The sequence below is a fragment of the Mixophyes fleayi genome, chromosome 7, assembly GCF_038048845.1.
Source record: "Mixophyes fleayi isolate aMixFle1 chromosome 7, aMixFle1.hap1, whole genome shotgun sequence".
Classification (NCBI taxonomy): domain Eukaryota; kingdom Metazoa; phylum Chordata; class Amphibia; order Anura; family Limnodynastidae; genus Mixophyes; species Mixophyes fleayi.
In genome coordinates, this window is record NC_134408.1 from 94,433,278 (window position 1) to 94,455,874 (window position 22,597).

Below are 22,597 nucleotides of genomic sequence, written 5' to 3' on the forward strand. Positions count from 1 at the left end.
CTCCAGGTTGCGAGGGCCCATACTTGTGGCTGCGGATGTTGGGTGACCAAAAGGCTCATGAATTATCTTGGTAAAAGCACCTCATTCTGTTTAAAAACCATCTATAGGAAGTAAGCTTTTTCTCTACCCTATGTCTCATATCTGTCCACTTTTTCAAACCTGCAGCTTGATAAATTTATCCCTAGGAATCTGTGGTGCCTTAAAAGTAAAGATGGTAGTGTTCCTCCCATACCGCATATCATAAAAACCGCTTATGCACCACTGCTATGGAGACATGCAGATAGGAGTCTATCCTATCTGCATAGGTCTATGTTGATTAGTCAATCCTCCGTCTGATCCATACAAATTATGGTGGTTATGGATTTTATCTTGAACCTTTTCAAATTGAGAAAACGGATGACTCTTTTTTCCTGTTAATTTCTCCACTAGGTAAAAGGATCAAATAAATTACTAAATTTTGTGTCGCTTTGGAAAATGGGACAATAGTTTTGTGCTCCAAAAGTAGACTAATATAGAGATTGATTGTCTTTCTTTATAGACAACAGCATTTTCAAAGCCACAAAAAAAATGCCTTCTAGATTTTTCAGGAAATTTCAGCCTGTAGCCACTTTTGCAGGAGCGACCTCTAAAGATATTATTTCTGAGCCTATAAGCTTTAAAGTCAGACTAGGAATGTCTTCCTCTATAAGTTGGAAGGGCGTTGCACACAACATATTTTTGCTTCCCAAAGCAGTAACCAGAGGGCTCTTTACGTTAATGCTGACATGGATCTTGCCACCAACCGCTTCTTGTCCATCGCTATCTCTGAAATAACCCCAGCGCCCAACCTCAGTTCTGCCAATCCTCTAAAGAAAGATTAAAGTTTCCAAATTACCTCCGCAGTTCCCAGACAGATTTACGTTTAGTTAGTAGCAGGAGAAGACAACTGTTAAAAATATTAGAAGAACTTTGTTATAGCCTTATGGCTTCAACTCATTATGTGTGTTGATTTTGTCTTGCTTATGTACAACTAGTATGTGTACTTTGTTTTCGTCAAGGTCAAGATATGTATTCACAACAGGAAGATCGCATGTACAGACAATAGCTAATACTAAGGTGATTAGTCCACATAAGCGCTTTAATAAAGAGGGTTTGAAGGTTCTGAATAAATCTTGCGGACTATTATACTGAAAATTTGTCAAGCCTATGCTGGTGGCATGCCCACGCGTTAAGATGGCTCTGCATGCAAGAAGACATAAGAATACTTCTTAGCTAGAATAGTTCTGTAAATAAGATTGGGGAAAAATTCCTAAAGTAAGAATAGAAAGACTATAGTTGTGATTTCTGCCAAAGGAGGTGTTATTAAGTACTTACTTACAGGGTGCCCAAACTTTAATGCACATGCCACGATCACTATTTTTTTCTCCAATACGTTAAATTGAGCAAAGAAAGTAATCAAGTAATTGTGCATTTAAATGTGCAGAAAGATAGAACTTTTACGTTTATACCCTGCAGAGGGTGTTTTCATTTGTTTTCACTTTGATATTTAGTGAATCATGCTGTCACACACCAGGCTCTCAGGTCCTATCACTTACCTCTCCGCTGTCTTTCCAAGTTGTCCTTGCGGTCCTCAGGATCTGCTGCTTTCAGATCTCTCTTCAAGATGCTGCCCAGTCTGTCTCCACTCCAGAGATCCCTCCAGAATCAGAATCAGGGTATGGGCGCTGCCATTTTGGATTCAGTCACATGATTCCTCTCAGCCAATAAGGGGATAGCAGCCTCCACTTCAGGTTTCCCTCCAAAACCAGTTCCTGGGAGCTGCCATCTTGGAAATGGTTGTTCACGCCCTAGGTATCAACTCCTAGAACCGCTTCAGAGGTCTTCGCCTTTAGCAGCCACTTTTCCCGTAGAGCTAAATGCGCTCACAGGTACTCGGATGCCCCAGGTCTTGTTCTCTAGTAGTAGGAGCTGATAACCTGAGATCGTAGCGCAGGTGATTACAAAGAGGAGGAACTCCTGACGGAAGGTGGTAGGTAGTATTAGGACTTCCTGCAGAACTACAAGGCCTAGGTGATGGACTGAACACACAGGAGATCTGAGTCTGAGTCCAGGCTAGGACCTGGGTAGCTGGTGAGATAGCAGAGTCAAGTATCGAGGCAAAAGTTTTCAGGGTCACAGGCAAATCAGCAGTGTCAGTATTCAAGCAGAAGATCAGGGTCACAGGCAAACAGCAGCGTCAATATCCGAGTAAGGGGTCAAGGTCACAGGCAAATCAGCAAAGTAAAAATCCAGGCCAAGGTCAGCAACAGAGATCCAAAAGACAGCAGAAATACAACAGCAGGGGAAGTATGCTTGGGAGCAGGGACTATAACCGGCAGGGAGACTTGGCCCTTCCTGCCTAATACATATGTAACAGCCATCAAATCATTGGGGCACAGCAGGAATCATCAGCCACAGGGGGCTGATGATAATAGACTAATTGCGCACGCGCCCGGCTGCCCTGGATGCCGGGACGCGGCGTTACAACAAGAGAGCTTCCCAACGGTTGCCTTGGCAACGGCCGGGACATACCAGAAGTGACGTCCCGGTCGTCATGACGACGCCCGGGACGCTGGGCTAGGAGAGTGAGAGAGTCGCTGCGGCTCGTGACAATGGTCACCTGATCCATCTCAGCAACTCAGAGTGCTGCTTCTGCCCAGCTGACTGCAGTCTCCAATAAGGAATCATCAGCTACTATAAAAGGACTTCCTGGAGCCCTCACCTGTTGCCAGTGCAACATTATATTTTCAAACTCCAAACTGGAACAAAGCAGTCTGCAGTCCTTTCTATTTTTCCTAGTTTACACAGTGCAGTCTGTATTTCGGTTCCAGCATTCCGGGTTCCGGCATCCACCATTCCGGTTTAAGAAATCCAGTTCCTGACAGGTCTCCTCTACTAGTCTATCACCAGTCTTACTCCAGAGACACCACCCAGTCTGGGTACAGACAGATTCTCAGGCATGACACATGCTAATAGACCACGAGTTCCCAAACATTTGCATATTTTAAGTAGGGCAGTTATAAACAGATAAATATGCACAATATACTTGTTGCACCCAAGCCAGCAAGATGAAAGGGAAGGAATCTCTCAGAGATACGACAGCATTAATGGCAGAAACCTATCAGGGCACTTGTGCTGTTATATGTAATAAGTGTCAGTGGCATTGGTGGTAGATATTAAACCAAAAAATGCCTTTAGACTTAACGAATTTGTTGGTTTTATTACAGAACTTGTTGTAATAGATGATATATAAATATATACACAGTTGGTAGCAGTGGATGGTTTACAGTTCAACTGTCACAGGAAGAACCTGCTGAGAGCCTAACTTCCTGTCTGAACATGCTCTGTAGAGCGATGTAGACGGCTGGAGGCTGCCCCACTTCCGGTCTTCCCTAGATCACTGGGGACACCACTACCAAGATGGGAGATGGAGCATGGTGCTCCATATTAACAAGCATATTTGATAAAAATAATAAATATATTTCCAAGTCCAATTTCTTTTGACAAATTGGGAAACATAGTAAACAGCAATTTGCTCTTTACTTGACTATTTCAAAAATAATGTTCTCTTTCATCCAGGAGAAGTAAGCATTACGGGAGTATTTCTGAGGTACCGTGGTATTTTTGAAATATTTTATTTTTATTTTAGATCACCTTATATTAACATGGTATTAAACAGAGCAGTGGTATGCAGTTCCTGTCTTATATCAAGTTACTGAATTACTTAAGACTATGGATTGTATACAGATTGAAAGAATCATATATGACGGGAATAGGAGAATATACTGTGCCGTATGGAATACCTCACTGTACATTGATAAGGCTCTGAGATGCTAGGAACAGTAAATGGCTTACCGCTGCTCTAATTGTGGTATACTACCTTATCAGATTGTAGGAATATCCCTGCTTATACTTAGCATGATTGAGTTCATAAATAAACCTCTGGTTGCCAAGCAATCATCATAAGAATTCTAGAACTATTCAATCTATGAAACTTTCCAAAAAATGCTTTATGCAGCCATGTAAAAAAATGGGGGGAAAATCATGTGAAAACTGCTGTTAAAAAGAGAGTTTGATCAGACGGGAGGACAAGGACTTTTATTCAGAGCTGTAGCATCTCTAGCTAGATTAATATTTAAGTTAATCTTAATGAGCATAGCTTTTCTTACTGCAATGAATGTACTCTACATTGCCTAAGGCTTTTCATCTACGTATGGTAAGCTAATTAAATAAGTACAGTAATGATTCAGACACTGCTGGCAATGTATAAGTTTTAATACAGAAAAGGGAATCTTTAATACAATTCATGTATTGTAGTTAATTACAGTTTAAGTAATAGCTTTTACTGGCTGAGCAGATATAGATTTCAGGTTTTTGAGTTCACAATAGGATACAAACCATAAACAACATCATTTCACAAATGTTTTGCTTACTCATGATGTTTGTTTATCTTGAATAAGGTGGTGATCTGGTGTATTATCCTTTAAAGAAAATGTGATGTTAAGGTAATAAAATTGATACTACTTATAGCATAACTAACATATAAAGTACCTTTCTTTCTTTAGATACTGTATACTGACAATACAACAGTTGTTTTCACCTGTACGTAAAGCTTTCAGGTTGATGGTCATAAAATTCATATGAACGTCTCTGTAATCTAACAGCTAAAAAGCAGTGATCAGTTACAGGCATTGATGTTAAACTGACAATATATAGATCAATTTAGTCATTTTCCACAATCAAGGCACAAAGCCATGTCAGGAAAATCTGGTTTAAAACTACCAAATTAGGCAACCAAATTACAATGTTTGTGACCATTTCTCTATCCTCCTTTGGGGGACATTGGCGACATGGGGTGTAGAATAGGGACAGGGCAAACTGGCACTTTAAAACTTCTGTTAACTAAGCCCTAGCACCTCCCTCTGTATACCCCACTTCATGCTAGCCTCAGTTTCGTTTTAGTGCCCAGCGAACGGGATGCGTTTGCGCTGAGTAGCAGCCCAAATCTGTTCATTTACTTTTTTATTTTATTGTATTTTACTAACGGACGGTTTTGTATCCTGTCCCTGACAGCCGGTGGCTCACTGAGCCGCATATGCAGCTGTCCATCACCGCTCCTCTGCATTACCCGGGTGTCGGTTGCTGTTGTTGAGGGTCCGCATTGCTGGTTAAGTAGAGCGGCACCCCCCCTTGAACTTCTACCCTGCCCTGCAGATTTCAAGAGATAACTGCCGTGCCTGCATCTGATTTAACTACAGCAGGGGTGACAGGTGCGCAGGAGTTCAATAAGCAGCGCACAGCATGGATGGCTGTGCGCTGTCTAGAGGGGGGATTCGGAGGTACTGTGAGCCTCCATTGCCAGCCCCCTTCTCCCAATGTTCAGATGCCCTCCTATAAGCCAGCCACAGTCGCCACAGGCTGTGTTTATCCTCCTTTGCTGACAGCCAGTTAACTGCAGCCACTGCGTGAGTAGGGATGGCAGCAGGTAAGAGTACCTTCTCCCAGCACAGTGTTGGGAGAGGGAGGGGTAGTAAAACGCAGTGTGTCCTCTAAGTTAGGCTGCCTCTTACTAGGGGCAGTCATTGGGTAAATAAACAAACAAACTATTTTTGCTTAGGGTACTCGGTCAGGCTAGGGACACTGAGATAGTGAGTCCTGCTAGGCACTGGATTGGAGGAGGGGGTTGTCCTGTTGGATGCCTGTCAATCCAGTGTTGAGCCCTGGGGGGCGGGGGTGTTTTCCTCTATTGCACTTCCTCCTTGGTGGTCTCTCACTCCTTTGTGTCCAGACACCAGAATAGGCAACTATTTTACAGCTCCAGCTACTCCCTTTTTCTGTCTTGTGTCCTGAAAGGTAACGGGTTGAGGGTGGTTGTTTCCCAGGGTATTGTGTTTTTGTGTGTGGCGCTGTTTGGTTGTATTGCAGGCTCACTCTCTGTACTAGATTTGTGTGCTGCTTGTCTTATATACTGTGCTTTTTTCACTGTTTATTTGATTGCTATTTGTGCTATCTGTTAATATGTCAGATAGGGGAAAATCCATGCAGGTTAGGGCTGGGGTAACTTCTATGTTGAAGTTCACCTGTGCCGACTGTAATGTTAAATTACCGTACAGACAACCAGGCGCACACGCCTTGTGTGCAGCTTGTCAGTCTCAAGATCGCATGCCGTGTGCACCAGCAGAAGCTAGCTCTGACTTGGCGGAGCCCGCCTGGGATCAGCCTCTTTCTAATACTGTGGCTGAACTTGCCCAATTGGTGCAGTCTCAGTCTGTGAACGGTCCTTCTAAAGCTCCATCCTCTGTGGCAAGTGAAATGGAATCTGGTTTGCTAAGTCAAAGTCTATCTGGACCTGTGACAGCGGATTCTATTGAACGGGCCTCAGAACAGGGGTTGGTTTTGGCCTCTTCCTCTTTAGAGCGAATGTTGCAATCTACTACACTGTCCTTCTACCAAAAGCACAAGCGGGTGGTGACACCCCTGCAGGGAATGAGTCAGATTCTGACTGTTCTTCTCAGGAAGAGGACAAATTAGCGGTTGATTCTGATATGGACATTCCTTCTGTGGTGGAAGAGGTTCATTCTGATCGTCAGAGTATGGAGGAATTAATACAAGCTGTGCGTCAAGTACTTGACATTCATGAAGCGATGGTCCCTGACACTGCAGAGCCTTTTCTTTTTATGCAGGGGATAAAGAAATCTTTGCCTTTTCCCGCTTCTTCCCAATTGGAAGATTTGTTGGCTGAGCCTTGGGTTTCCCCAGATCGGAACTTCCAGGTGTCTTGGCGGCTGCAGTCATGTTATCCCTTTCCTCCTGAGGTTCTTGCTAAATGGGAGGTGCCACCACGTGTGGACGCTCTTGTTGCAAGGTTGGCCAAAGTTACTACTATTCCTCTATCCAACGCTGCCACTCTTAAGGAGGTTTGGGAATTTATTCCAACCTTTTTCTGGTGTCAAAACTAGACGGCTCATTCAGAAACATTCTGAATCTAAAATCATTGAACACTCAGGTCAGAGTGCCCAGGTTCAAGATGGAGTCTTTGCGATCAGTCATTCGCAGCATGTAACAGGGAGAGTTCATGGTGGCTCTGAATATCAAGGATGCCTATCTCCATGCTCCCATCTGGAAGGGTCATCAGTCCCTCTTGAGGTTTGTGGTCCGGTCAGAGCACTTCCAATTTCAGGCTCTTACTTTTGGTCTGGCCACGGCACTGCAGGACTTCACCATGATCATAGCGGTCATGGCTGCTCTGCTAAGGTCCAAGGAGATTACAATCATCCCTTACCTGTAAGATCTTCTTTTAAAAGCAGTTTCTTCGAAGTTACTTCAGTCTCATATCCAAGTAGTGATCCAGACTTTAGAATTCCACAGGTGGATTCTCAACTTCAAAAAGTCCAAGTTGATCCCATCCCAGCAGCTGATCTTTTTAGACTTTCATTCGACACCCAACAACAGCGGGTGTTCTTACCTCCAGACCAGATTCTGGCCTTGCAGAAGATGGTGAAATATCTGTTGGCAGTAAAAAAGACCACTGTGCATTTCGGCATGAGATTTCTGGGCAAGATTGTATCGACTTTCGAGACGGTCCAGTTTGCTCCGTTTCATGACGGGAGTTCCAGTTGGAACTTCTGTTGAAATGGAACAAATCCCATCTGAATCTGTCGAGCCAGGTATTCCACATGTCTCCGCATGTGCGTCAGTCACGTCTTTAATGGTTGCAGAAACAAAATCTCCGCATGGGTTTCAAAGCTCGCTACTTTATATTGCAAGTCTCCTCTTCTTGTTGTTCATGAGTGCAGGGCAATTCTTCAAACCAAGCCTTCTTTCCTCCCTGAAGTGGTATCTAGATTTAATTTAAATCAAGACATTATTATTATTATTACCATTTATTTATATAGCGCCACTAGTTCCACAGCTGTACAGAGAACTCACTCACTCACATCAGTCCCTGCCCAATTGGGGCTTACAGTCTAAATTCCCTAACACACACACACACACACACAGACACAGACAGACAGACAGACACAGAGACTAGTGTCAATTTGTTAGCAGCCAATTAACCCTCCAGTATGTTTTTGGAGACATTGTCATTCCTGACCTGACTAAGTCTAGGTCTTCAGAAGATGAAGCTTCTATTCATTTTTTTGATGTTGTCCGAGCCTTACGTATTTATGAGGTCTCAGGATGTGCGCAAGACTGAGTGTCTTTTGATTCTCTACGATGCACACAAGAGAGGCTGGCCAGCTTCTAAGATGACTATTGCAAGGTGGATTACGGCTGTAATCCGTCAGATTTATAGTGGGGCTGGGCAGCATGTTCCAGATAATCTTCGGCCACATTCTACAAGGTCTGTGAGTGCTTCCTGGGTGGCCCGCCATGGTGCCTTGAGTGAACATATGTGTCGGGCGGCCACGTGATCTTCTGTACACACATTCACTCGGTTTTAAAAATTTAATGTTTGTATCTAAGGATGCAAGTTTTGAAAGAAAGGTGCTTCATCCGTTTCTTCTGAGCGTAGCCTCCCGTCATGCGACTTTGGGATGTCCCCAATGTCCTCCAAAGGGAAAATAGGATTTTTATACTTACGTGAAATCCGTTTCTCTTAGTTCATTGGCGGACACTGGGCGCCCACCCTTAACGCTCTGGTTTCTGCTACTGTTGTTTTTAAGAAAATGTTTTTTTCTCTTTTCCTGTTTTCTCCGCCTACTGTGGGTTTGGTTAAACATAAACTGAGGCTAGCAGGAAATATGGTATAGAGAGGGAGGAGCTAGGGCTTAGTTAACAGTTCGCTCTGTCCCTACTCTATACCCCAATGTCCCCGGTGTCCCCCAATGGACTGAGAGAAACAGATTGTAGTATAAAAATCCTATTTTTCACACCCACGTTTCCAGCAATCAGAAATTAAGTGGAGAACAGCCGGAAAAAAACACCAAATTGCTATACTAATAGTGTCTATAATACATAAACGGAAGAGCAGAATGTTTGTTTAAATAATAAAAGGTCACTATGTTGACAAATATTTCTGAGGGAACCCAAAGTGAATATCTCCTCCAGGGCTTACAAATCTTCTCTGTAGGACAACCACAATTATCTTTTTTCTTTTTAAAGCTTAAAAATCTCCTGGACTTTAATAAATGTGCTGTATGTTTGCAACTTTTACAATTTTTTTCAATAAAAAAAAACGTTCAGGTATAAAAATGCAGGCAACAAGAGTTTTAATATATCAACAGCTAAACCCCAAACTCAATATCAGTTTCCTGAAAACCATGGCAACATACTAATGCAAGTATCGTGAGTATATACTATATTTTTAGTGTTATACCTGGAAAATCATGCACAGTGGGTATGACTATGCGAGGTGTTACATACATCACACGGTTAATCTAGAGTCTAGACAATACAAGCATGCAGCACACTACTGCACTAACAGTGAGCCAGTATTGATTTAAGGAGAAGAAAACACCAATTCCTCAATTGTTTCATCCAGCCTTTACAGACATTTTTTATTCAGCTATCTTTTTATACTCAAAAGCCATAGAATTCATTAACACTTGATTTATAAAAACAATTAGCAGCTTTTCCCCTAATTTAACCATTGCCACTCTGCTGGGTTTATTTTTGTAAAAAAAATTCATGAGGAATTGGTGCATATTTTCATTCACTCTTATATTTCCAGTAGTTGTTATAACTAAACATGTTTTTGGGGGGGTGGGCAGAAATGTGCTGGTGTAAGTAATGGACAAGATGACATGACTTTCAATTAACTAAATTTAAGCCCATACACTATGAAATTACCAGTACATAAATGCAACATAAATTTTGATCACCTTGGTACATTTATAGCTAGTTTAATTTAATAAAAAAGTTCCTGCTGTAGTATGGCCAGAACACAATTATACATGCTCAATCTAAGATTAATTATACATAATTTAAGTAAGCTCCATGTCTACTCAATGGTCCCTATTTTATGCTAAGACTGAGACTTAATATTAAAATTATATATATGAAATAATATGGCTAAAAGTATATGGACAACCCCTCTAATTAGTTTGCTTGGTCATTTCAGCCACACCCATTGCTCAAGCAATGGGTGTGGCTGAAATATCTACAGGCAATCAAACATCAGCAGTATAATGGGTCATACGTCTGGGGTTGTTTTTGATTGTTTGGCCTGGGCCCTTTATTTCCAGTGAAATCTTAATGCTACAGCATACATTGACATTCTAGAGAATTGTGTACTTCCAAGTTTGTGACAACAGTTTGGGGAAGGCAATTTCTTGTTTTAGCATGACAATGCACAAAGCAAAGTCCATCAAAAAAATGGTTCCCCAAGTTTGGTGTGGAAGAACTTGATTCGACTGCACAAAGCCCTGGCCTCAAACCAATTGAACACCTTTGGGATGACTTGAAATGCCACCTGTGAGCCAGGGCTTGTTGTCCAACAAAATGCCTGACCTCACTAAAGTTCTTGTAGATGAATGGATACAAATTACCGCAGTATATTCCAAAACCTAGTGGAAAGCCTTCCCAGAAGTGTAGAGGCTGTTATAGCAGCAAAGGCTGAACCAACTTCATATTAATGCCAATGTTTTGGAGTGAATTGTTCAAGAACACATATGGATGCGATGTTTGGGTGTCCACACACTTTGGCCACGTAATGTGTCTAATAAACTCCTAAAGTTTTATACTAAACCTTGGTTTTATATTTCAGAAGAAACTTGGGTAAAGTCTCATAATATATATTACATGTTAAACCGGAATGGAAATAGGTGAGGTTTAATAGCACATTCATCTGCAAGAATTATTTCAGACTAAACTGCATATTTCAAATATGACTATCTTTTATTTATTAGCAAAATCATCAAATAAGGCTGCAAGGAGAAAATACTTTGTTTCATTGTAGGCTTTAAAACCAGGAAGCTTGAAAACAGCAACATAATAAATTAATACTACTTATAAATAACACAAGTAAGGCAGCTACAAACACTACACCAATGAAGGCTAGAGTGATAATGGCTGCATATAAATACTATTAAAACATAATATAGTATATATAATAATTCCCTTTTACTGTGATTTTAGACACAGAGGCTCATTTAGAAATGGCCGCGTATGCACTCAAAACAGAGTTAGGTAAAAGATACATGTAAAAAAAAATTGTGCATATGTTCAGTAGTACGCATCTTAAGATGCATCCAGCTCAAAAATAGCAGCATTTGAGCCAGGCGTACAACAGGTGTAATAAATGTATATATTTATACCCCACAGAATAATAGAGAGAGTGCAGAGAAAGCATACAGATAGCATAGAGACAGGACTTGACTGCGTTAGTAGTAAATGGTAAAGTCACATTACCCTATTTGCACATAATATAATAATGTAATTAAGCGTCATATATACAAGAGGGAATAGTGTCTTCACAGCTATTAATAAATCTGAAAGTCGCTATTTCAATATAAAATGTAAACAAATACAAACAGAAATATAAAATATAAATTAAAATATAAAACAAATGGTCATTTTCCTTCCTGCCGTAGTCCAAATGGAAAATATGTAATGCGAGTAAACAGTCGCAACTTCATAAACTATAGGCACAATGCTAATGACTTAAGTACCATCAGCTGGAGAGACCAAGACACAATCAGCCAATTAGAAGCAGGTAGACAGTGCTACTGATAAACATCACCATCATGCTTATCGTTACATCAACTCTCCAGGATCTGCAAGAGATACGTCTCCTAAAAAGGCATATTTGCGGATGTGTCTATGCTGCAATTATGTGAACACTTACTCTAATTAGCCTACGATTTCCCGCCTCTGTTCCAGGCATAAATCATAGATACGCAAACAGTGGTACTATCTTATGCATTGAAAAAATGTAGTATCTTATGCAAAAACACAGATGTACGTTAAAATCTAAACGAGACCCACAATGTTCTAGAATAGTACATATTATAGGAACACTTTGGTCAAGGTGTATATTTACATATTTGTTACATTGGAATGATAATACCAGGACTAGTGGACCAAAACTGCTTCCACCATTCTGTGTCAGGATGGCTAAACCTGATTAAGTAAACTGGCTGACAGCCAATTAAAATTTGACGCAACTTTGTCTTTCAAGCACTGACTGACGGAGTTCTGAACCACAGTAAGCCCATAGATGTATCCTGGAGTTTTGTATGTGTCTTGTCTGCTCAACAGGCCTTATGGGGTAAATTTTACCTTTTTTTTTTTTATCTTGTTATGAATACAATAAACATGTTTTGTTACCATTTGCCTGCACATATAGTTATAGACGTCCTTGCAGCCTTATTTTGTTATCTAAAGCTGGGTACACACTACACTGTTTTCGTCCAATAATCGGCTCAAACAGCCGACATACGACCGCTCGTTCAAAAGTCGGGTCAGTGTGTGTAGTAACACGATGGTCGAAAGTCTGCCCAAACGGACGATTATCGTCTCATTTGGTTGGTCGTACCGTTTAATATTTTCGTTCCAATCTCGTTTCCGTTGTGTAGTGTGTATAAACTTCTGACCGATCCACAACAGTGAGTACGAAATTACAGTCATTGCTCACAACAATATGGCTGTAAAAAGTCGCTAAAGGGACGTCCACTCTTCCCTTTATCATCCTAAACAAGGCTAGTGTGTATGCAGTCCATGGACCGAGCGATCGGACCATCAATCGCATGTAAAATCGCTCAGCATAAAAAGTTGGTCGAAATTTCTGTAGTGTGTACCCAGCTTTACAAATAAATACCATGAGTCTTAAGAGCAAGTAACACAAATTTCTTTCTATGGATTTAATTTAAGACAGCTTTTGTGTAAGCTTGTGAGCAGGGCCCTCTTACCTCTCTGTCTGTATGCATTACCCAGTATTATTTTATTAATGTCTGTAAAGCACTACGGAATTTGCTGGCGCTACGTAAGTAAATGTTGATGATGATGATTTACCCTTTAAAAAAGGCAGTGGATGCTAATGCAGCATTAGCTGCAGTGACGGTTATAACAGATATTCATGTAAGTGTGTTTGATTATAAGAGCGAATGTACCACCTTCAACTCTAGACTATATCCTCTAGAACTGAAATATTTGGAATCATGCGATGATTCTACATGCAGTGGCACAGTCTGTGGCCCTTGACAAACCTATTTTGGCATGTGCAGCCTTCAGATTGTTTTGTTTTGTTGCTTCAAATCAATAAAGGACTTCCGCTTGTTTATGGAAAGTAGAGAGGCGCTACCTGTATTGAAATCCCCATTCCATGAAATATCCATCTGCAGAGGTTTTATTCTGTTCTCTGCCACTGGTACTTCTTTGACCAGCAAGGGGAACACTTGCTGCTCTTTAAAACCCTGTTGGCCTTGCGACTCATCACCAACTGATTCTGAAACAGAAGACAAGCAATGTATAAATATTTTAAAGGACAACTTTATAAGAATTACAGTTTGTTTTATAATTACCCTTTGTATATTTATTTAATTTCTACAGTTTAATACTTAACTTCCAATTTAAAGTGTTCTGAGGAGGTGGACTGGTCACCCTACTGTAGTCTATGCTGAAAGCTTAGAAGGGCAAATAAAGGTTTTGGTTGGGTAATAAGAACTAAACAAAGAATAAAAAGACACTTGGATTGTACACCTATGCCTTAAGCAAATGATTTAAAGGAAGAGTAAGCGAAGATCCAGAAGTAGAAGGATCAGTCCACAGCAGAAGAAAGAGTCTACACAATGGAAATGTTTGCCCACCTTGGATCAAAACCAACACTTAACTTTGTAGATATGTTTATTGAGGGCCCTGAAAACTTTAAGGAAGAAGACCACAATGAACAGCAAATCAGCCAAGAATTCAGGGTTTAAATTGTTTAAAAGCCTTTTGTTATTAATTCAAAGTTTAAACGGATAGCTTCATATTGATACATCACTGTCATCTTTAGAAAGATTTGAACAGTTGTGCTCATTTATATTTTGTGAAAAACAAGCATAAGTACACACCAGCTACTAATGGTTATCTGCTTGGCTAATAATCAATAGAAATGAATGCCCTGGAATGCAAGAACTAGAGCACTAAGCTTTGAGGATTGACAGAGCCTCTCGTCAATAGACATTCTGCTGGCCACAAAAATGTTTGAGGTTCAACAGCATTTACGCACTGCAGCTAAATGAGCAAATAAGTTAAACAATTAAAGATGTTGCTTATTATGTTTTGATCAACACTAACTGCAGATCCAATATGATAATTTAAGATATTTTTTCAAAGAAGAACTTCATTAAATAATATAATACTGCAATTAAAAATGATATCCTTAACAAGCAGAACAGTGATGTTCTAATACCCTGAAAAACTGTGGTTCAGAAGAATCTAACCCCAGCTGCCCTATGATGCTCCATTGATTGTAGTGGAGTTTTAAAGTTAACTTCTGTATATGCATAATTTGTCTTGTAAATTACACAACCAGCATCAGAGGAGCTTACATTCTAAACTATGAACCCTATAGCATAGGCACCCAGAATAGCAGATATCACGGACATGGAAAGCACACAGTTCCACTAATTACTTTTTGTAGAACTGACGCTGTAGGATACAAAGCGCTCTTCAGGATGTTGTATCATGAAAAAAGTTGCAACAATATCTTGCACAAATTTATTTGTCATCTCATTGCAGGCCTATTTGGCCCCAATTGTCAGACCAAGTTGTGTCTGACAAGCGGTTGCAGAGAAGATGTAAAGAAGTCCATATTTAAGACAGGTGAATGGCAGACAAGGCCAGAGAAAATAAGCATGTTTTATTGTGCACAAAAACTACAAGATGTACTTATTCTTTTGTTTTTAATTAAGGGAATGAACAGGTCAAGCTATAAGAGAGTAGTAGTAGTAGTAGTAGTAGTAGTAGTAGTAGTAGTAGTAATAGTAAGAGTGTGGTTTCTTTAACTGAGGGTGAATTTAGATAAGGTTACAAAGATAAAGTTAGTTAAATAGAGAGAAATAAGACTGAAGAGGGTCAATATGGGATTAGAAATTTCTAAAAATCATGACGCGTGTGGACACAAGACAAAACTGGAAAACAAACGAACAGCTAAGTACTAGTTGGATTTAAGGAGGGTTGATCAAGTGAAGAGGATATGTAGGAAGTAGAGAAGATAACACCTGACAAAGATAAATTGAGAATGTGGGTCATTGTAAGGACAATGGATATAGGAAGTGGGTTGAGGAGGTGAAAGGGACTGGGGTCAAAAGAGCAGGTGGCAGAAGGATAGGAAGAAATCAGTGAAGAAGTGTTTTCCTGTGATAATGAGTAGAACCAATGATACCATGTGAAGCGATAAGATTTCTAAGAATGTTAGGAAAATAAATGTTACGGTAAACAAATTTTTCTTTAAACTAAAGCTATTTTTGTGTTTTCTTGAGGTAACAAAAAACAGAAAATTTGGTGTTATCTACTGATGAAATTATCCTGGAATTATATGAATATAAGAGGACATTTAAAGTAGAATATACCACAATGATTTGCTACTCTGGGTGGAAAAAAATAATCCTGAGTATGGGGAAAGATGATGGCAATGTACCTGATCTTTAAATATCTGCAATACGACTATCATTAAAGAAATCTGAGCTTACATTTAAATGCTCAGAGTGTATTCACAATGAGAACAATGGTGATGACATTGTAGCCTCTCTATAAGAATATTTTTACATTGGTTTATGTAAAGTAAATTTAAATCACCAATGTATACTAAACACAATAACAGCACTAGTCCGCAGCTCATCTACTTCAATGTTTAAATAAAGGCACAGCTTGTACTGAGAGCATAGGAGCCAGATCTGTGGGTCCTCCAACACCCCCAAAATATGTGCTGCTGCACCCACTAACAGCCATGTTTATGCATCGCAATGTTCAGTCATTTGGGGGTGAGGGGGTGAGCCCCCCCCCAAATCATTTTAGTTGAATCCCCTTAATCATAGGAGACACTACAAATAAATGACATACAATGACCTGAAACAGTAGGTAAAGCTATTAGTTTACTATAAACTGGTAACTTAGTGATGTCACACATGGCTAGTAAATCCATAGATTCAATTCTTATGAGTATTGGCTCAGTCCACAATGTGGCTGTATTTACTGTGTCTAGACGTCATCTAATGTATTAGTCACACAACTTATTTATTAAATGATTATGTTAAGAAGAATGGGAAAATAGCTAGAAATAAGGAATATTATTTTGTTATAATAGACAGCTAGAATTATGCGAAAAGCTCCCTAATAACCTCTTCCATTCACATTCTAATAGCAGATTACTGCCACCTGAATTCAGCATGTACTGCACCTTCATTAATATGCAACAGCTCATTATTCATGTTCCCTTCTAGGTTTCTCTTCTCTTCCTCTCGGTTTACTTTCTGATTTTCAAAATGGACAAGCAGCGGTATGACCAAGAGTTCCTTTGGTGGGTCACTGGCTTTGCATCTCCTCCTTCTTTGTGGAACTTTGGAAGGCTCTTCAGTAATTGAGGGCAACTTCAAAGATTCCTGAAAGAACGTGACACCATCATTAGTAAAACAGTTTATATAAATGTTTTACAAACCTGTTTGGTATCTCCTCCTCTTAGTGAACAATTATATATACATGTTGCAAAATAATGATATTGAAAGTGTATCTATCACCTAAACACAGTGGATGCAGCCACATTGTGAGAGAACCATTGTTCATGAAAAAGAACTAATGGATTGACTAGAAATGTGTGACATCACTAAGATTAAACTACAGCCATCACTGGTTACATACAGTTTCATGTCATGGTATATAATTTGCTTGTATCAATAACCCCTCAATGTACAGTGCTGAGTAATATATTTATAAATAAATGAGGAGATTCAATTACCGGAGATGTGGTGTGAAGACATCACGCTTGCGCAAATTGCCAGCAATTATGGTAGGAACCTGCAGTCATTTCTCCTCACACTCCATATGATGCAAGAAAAAATGAGCAGCGATTCCATCCATAAATATCATCACGAGATGTCTCTGCAGATGTTTCAGAGACACCTCAAGACTAATTGAACCTCCCACAAAGGATAATATTAATAATAGGCTGCATTCTCGTGACTATTGGTCCAGTCCACAAAATGGCAACATCCACTGGGTGTAGGTGACCTGTACACTTTAAACAGAAATGAAGTGTCCCACAGGATTTGATGTGATGCTAGAATGTGACACACTTTCAGCCTCATTTACAATAGGTGTTAATTCTAAAAACAGAAATCACTATACTTTCTGCAATCATCTGCCAATAAAATGTTGGCTTATTGTGTTTGCTTAGTAGAGCCGTAAATCATTTTTTTTGGGATAAAAAGACCTGAATTGGAGTTCGACATGTGTGTGTCCAAATTAAATGCTAATCCTGACACTCCACCTACTGGGGGGGCTAACTGTAGAGGGAAAAAAAAAATTGAAGGGGGGTGGCAGGCATTAAAGCACACAACTTACAGTCTTTAAAATATAACTACTCAAAGACCAGAGTTGGAAAGAAACAGAGAAACACTCCAGTCCACTAATTTATAATTGTTGATATTAAAAATTCACTTTTAATCATTAATCTTAAAATGAAAATGTATTTGGTATATTTCAGGTATATCTTGGTGAAATATTAAAATATAGAATCATAGAGGTGAAACAAAGAAAAATATTGTGCATAATTAAAATTATCCAACCCTTTGATGGAAACCAAGCACAATTTGGAAAGAGAGGGCCTGGAAACCACCATACTGTATAACAATTATACTATTAGGGTATGCCACATTCAAGGATAGGGTTCTACTCCTAGTGCCGTATCAAACCTTTTTTTGTGCTATTAGGATGTCTTTATAATGTCACAGAACTATCCAGTTACTTGCAACACATTGCTACCTCTTTAGAATTTGGGGCAAAAATATTATATGTGCCATTATATTAATATAAATATTATATATATTAATGTGCCATTATAGCGATGGTGGCACATAGTGGAATATATTTTCATCCAGTTTTGTTAAAAGAATAAACCACGGAACTTGGCCCGCAGTGGATAGATCTGGAATCCTCCGCTTGCAAGCTGTCCTTTTTGGGATTTGCACTGGGGATGTCAGCTATCGATAGACCTAGAACTATGAAGGCCCACCCTGTCATCTCCTTTTTTTCCCACATATGGAACTATTGTAGATTGCATTTTAAGGCCACCCCAATACCCTCTCCCATAGCGCCTCTCTGGGATAACCCTGCTTTCTCACCAGGTACTTGCATTCATATATTATCTACATGCTGCAGTTTACTCATATTCCATTGGGCGTAAGATTCGTCTTGGCTCAATAATTTGTGATTCATATATGAAAGTTCCTCTGAATAGATAATATATGAATGCAAGTACCAGCACTATCCCTTCATAATATAAATACTTTTAACCATACTAATATGGGTCTAACCATACTAATAAGGGGAATAACAACAGTGTGGATGTAAAAGCTTGTTAAATTCCATATGAGTGAATAATTAACAATAATGATAGATTGTAAGCTTGCGAGCAGGGCCCTCTTACCTATCTGTATTTATTACCCAGTATTGTCTAATTTGTAAAGTGCTACGGAATTTGCTGGTGCTATATAAATAAATGTTGATGATGAATGATAAAAACACACAGCTGATGAATAGCTTTATTTTAAGGTGGAATGATGATCAATGAAGATTAAACAATAAATGCCTATATATTAAATGAGCAGCGAGGTGGTTTGGTAGCAAAGCTACCATTTTAACAGGAAATTATATGCGCTCATTCCATAGCATTTTCAAAAATCCTTTTTAATATTTCGCTAGTACAGAATTACATGGGGATGAGACATAATTATTCTCCATTTTTAATGCATATCAATAAAACGTAATTCATATTTTACTTATTATAGAGAAAATAAATTAAGCTATTGAGTGACCAACAATATACAGGACCACATCTCGGGGTAAATGTATGAAGCTCCGGGTTCTTCAACACCCGCGAGTTCGGCGTCTTCAGCGCTTAAATTTAAAGCGGCGCTGCCTTGTAAAGGTTTCCCTTTACAAGGCAGCGCCGCTTTAAATTTAAACGCTGAAGACGCCGAACTCGCGGGTGTTGAAGAACCCGGAGCTTCATACATTTACCCCCTGATCTATGTTGACAGGGGTGCGGTGAACAAGGATCATTTCTCCATATCTGGTGGTCCTGCCCAAAGATTGCTCTACCCTGGGATGATGTGGCTGCTCTAACAAGGGAAGCTACACAGACCCAAATTACCAAATGTCCCTGGTCCTTTCTTTTGGGCTCTCCACTAGAGGTTCTTAATAGATATGCAGCGAAACTCTCCATATAAATTCTTAATGCAGCCAGATGCCTAGTGCCTAAGAAGTGGAAAAAAAAACGGATCCCCCATCTAGACAACACCTTATCAATAAAATATGGTTCCTGGCATCAATGGAAAAAATGTCAGCATACCTAAATAATAAATCCCACAAATTCTCCCAAATCTGGTGCTATTGGTTTATATATAATAGCCCCTACAGTTCGAACAACACCAGCGCTCTCACTCAGGATACTTAAGCCCTCTTCTTATAGCCTGTCAGATTTGATGTTATATGTGGATTCTGTTTTCCTTAAATAGAGGAATGCTGGCCACCGGGAGTCCCGTGTCTTGTCTCAGTCTCCCCCCCCCCCCCCCCTTCCCCAACCTCCTACGTCTCTCTCCTTCCCTTATTATACTACAGAAAATAGACCACACACCCTGATATACCACTCAATGGTTTGGTATTTAAAATTTTGATACAGCTCAGACCATATAATGGAACGTGTAACTTATCTGCCTTTTTTGTACGTTCTTTTGCGTAAGGACCGGGGCTGTCAAACAGCCCCAACCCCCCCCCAGATGTATATACTGGCTCCTACTTTGGCTTTCTACATTGAATGTATGCATTGTCTGTTGTTACTTTATAAAGTTACTAAAAAAAAAAAGAAGAAGAAGACACCAGGCAGTATGCAAGGGTAGTGGTATGAACAAGAGGATGGGTGATTTAAAGAGAAAGCACTACATTATTTAAATACCCACTTGATTTGGGGGGGAGGAAAATCAGCTTCTACATAAACTCTCACACACTTATAAGCAACTTACTTTTCTAATAATTAAGCAGTCACTAAGCATAATTAGTATATGGCTACATACAAGTGGATTAAGCTGGTTTCTCACTAGCGCTAATAAAGTGACACCGCATGTAAAATGCAATCGTGAGGACACTCTTACAGTGTAGTAACTTGCACTGAGAGAGATCGGTCAGTTGAGAAGACACTGTCGCAGCTCCTGAAGATAAGCACAAGTTGCTGTGGGGTCATTGAAACAAAGATTCCATCCCTATACCCATTTACATGATTTTGATACATGATTTTTACAACCGGTGAGTAACTGGATTTGCCACATCATGTCAAATGTGACTGCATTAATGATGATCACATTAATGGCCAAATACTGTGACTCATGCTACAGATGTATTTGTATTGTTGCTGACTGGGCATACAGGACATTTAAATCCATGTGAACCATTTTCCCCCCTTGCAATAATTTCTCAAATCTCATCAGTGTACATATAAAAGTCACCTTGGTATTTGGATCTTTCATGACTTCTGGATCTGGGCCAAGGGATTGAGATATAGGTGGCAAAAATCCTCCCACTGGAAGATGCTCTACATTTTCATTTTGCTGCTTCATAAAGTCTTGATTAGCTGTACAAGAAAATATTACCACTTACAAAGTTTCAGCAGTGCACAGATATGCAGACTAAGTAATACCTTTACAAAAAAATAAGCAGTAGAGTTCTATACTAAGCATATAATATGTTTCTGAATATTTCTATAAACAAATACACAGGACAAAAAAATAAAATACTATCCAAGTGACTAATTACTGACATATAAATATTTGCTACGGTGCAGACTTTCAACTATTGCATTCAAACCAGAATTATTTCCGGAGAATGCTATTATGTCTTTCACTGAATGTAACTACTCTTAATAGGTAACAAAATACATAAAATTCAATCTTCATGCCTTGAAAATTGACCTTCCGCTCTGCCTAAATATTACCTGTGCCCCACAGACACTACAAAACACCAACTTAATCTCATACGGCACTTCATTTCTGCTGCCACCTGCTAGCTCACGGCGGAATGGAAATCCCTTGTACCTCCTGATCTTGTTGCACTGGTAACTAGCATATGGTATGTCTTACTTATCCAGTACATGACAGCTACTGCAAACAATTCTGCAAAATCATTCTGCAAGACCTGGGAACCCTGGGCAATTCACAATAATATCCACTTAGTTTTGGCCCCTTAAATTCACTTTCTAAATTCTCTTTCACCACTTTCTAGACTTTTAATTTTTAAACCCCTGGGATTCGAACCCCCCCCCACCCTCCCCTTACTTTTCTTCCCAATAACTATAATAGCCCTGGTTAATATTTCTGTAACTAATCTTATTTTTCTGGAGCATTTTGTGTTTTTCCTGTTGTATTCACTTTTGCTATTTGGACAAGTTTATGTTTTGTGTTTTTTTGGTATTGTAATTGTTTTTCGATCGCTCGATCCCAAATAAAAAACATTTAACAAAAAATATTAATCTTCATTCAAAGCGTATACACATAATAGTAAGATTACATACATGTAATTTACAAGGACAAGTGAAAAGCAACAATACAGAAAAGAGGGTGCTCTGTAGTGTATTGGTAAGGGAAAAGGAGGAGCAACTGAATAGTATATTAGTAACCAAAATATACATGATCAGTTATCCTCTGTTCTTGCAAAAAAACTATGTGCGTGGCTGGGTCACACTGGAGAAAGCGGTATATCTTTCCAATTGGCCTGCACACTTAGCTTAAGTACATAATATTATATAATTGGGGGGAAGGACTATTAGGCACCCTAAAACCTTTATGCTGAATGCAAATACTACTTGCAGAACTGCAAGCCGGGTTCCAATCCATATTATCTCCAGTGGGTTAAAAAAACAAAACTTAAAATGATAGATTATTAGTTTGGCTAAAAATACAGATTTTGAACAAAACATCCGTCTAATGAGGTTTTTTATTTAGAATGAACAGTATTAAAATAATATTTAAGCTTAATATTTCTTTAAGATGTTTACTCACAGTGAGGGTATTTCCATCGCCCTGCAAAAGAGCCACCATAGAAAGTTGTGTGAGGCTTCCCATGAGGGGGTGAAATATTTTCTTTCCAAAAGCAAGCATCCACAGGAACTGCAGGCTTCTCACTGCGGTCGGTCCTGTGGCTTGCCAGGTCATCTCTACTTGACGGAGTTTGCTGTACTTCTCCCTGCTCAAAAGCCAAAGGTGGGGAATAACTCAGCAGTCTAGTACCCGATAGACATGAAAGGAACGCTGAGGACTCTGAGCACAAGTAATACCAAATGGAGATTAAACATGGCATTAGCTGAAATGAATGTGTATATTGATTAGCGGGTGTCATTATGGATAAAACTGGTGTTCACTGAAAAATACCTAACAATAAGTGGGCAAAG

The 22,597-nt window shown here is 39.5% G+C and overlaps 1 protein-coding gene across 1 annotated transcript in view; it reads right to left on the reverse strand.

Moving 5' to 3' along the window:
- The window catches only part of KIAA2012 (KIAA2012 ortholog), a 164,041-nt gene that overhangs the window by 109,067 nt on the left and 32,377 nt on the right, over positions 1-22,597 (reverse strand). Inside the window, exons 6-9 of the mRNA XM_075180140.1 lie at positions 22,209-22,392; positions 20,661-20,785; positions 16,343-16,544; positions 13,262-13,405 (exon numbers count right to left, since the gene is read on the reverse strand). Coding sequence (XP_075036241.1) covers positions 13,262-13,405; positions 16,343-16,544; positions 20,661-20,785; positions 22,209-22,392 — 655 coding nt within the window. The remainder of the gene's footprint in view (positions 1-13,261; positions 13,406-16,342; positions 16,545-20,660; positions 20,786-22,208; positions 22,393-22,597) is intronic.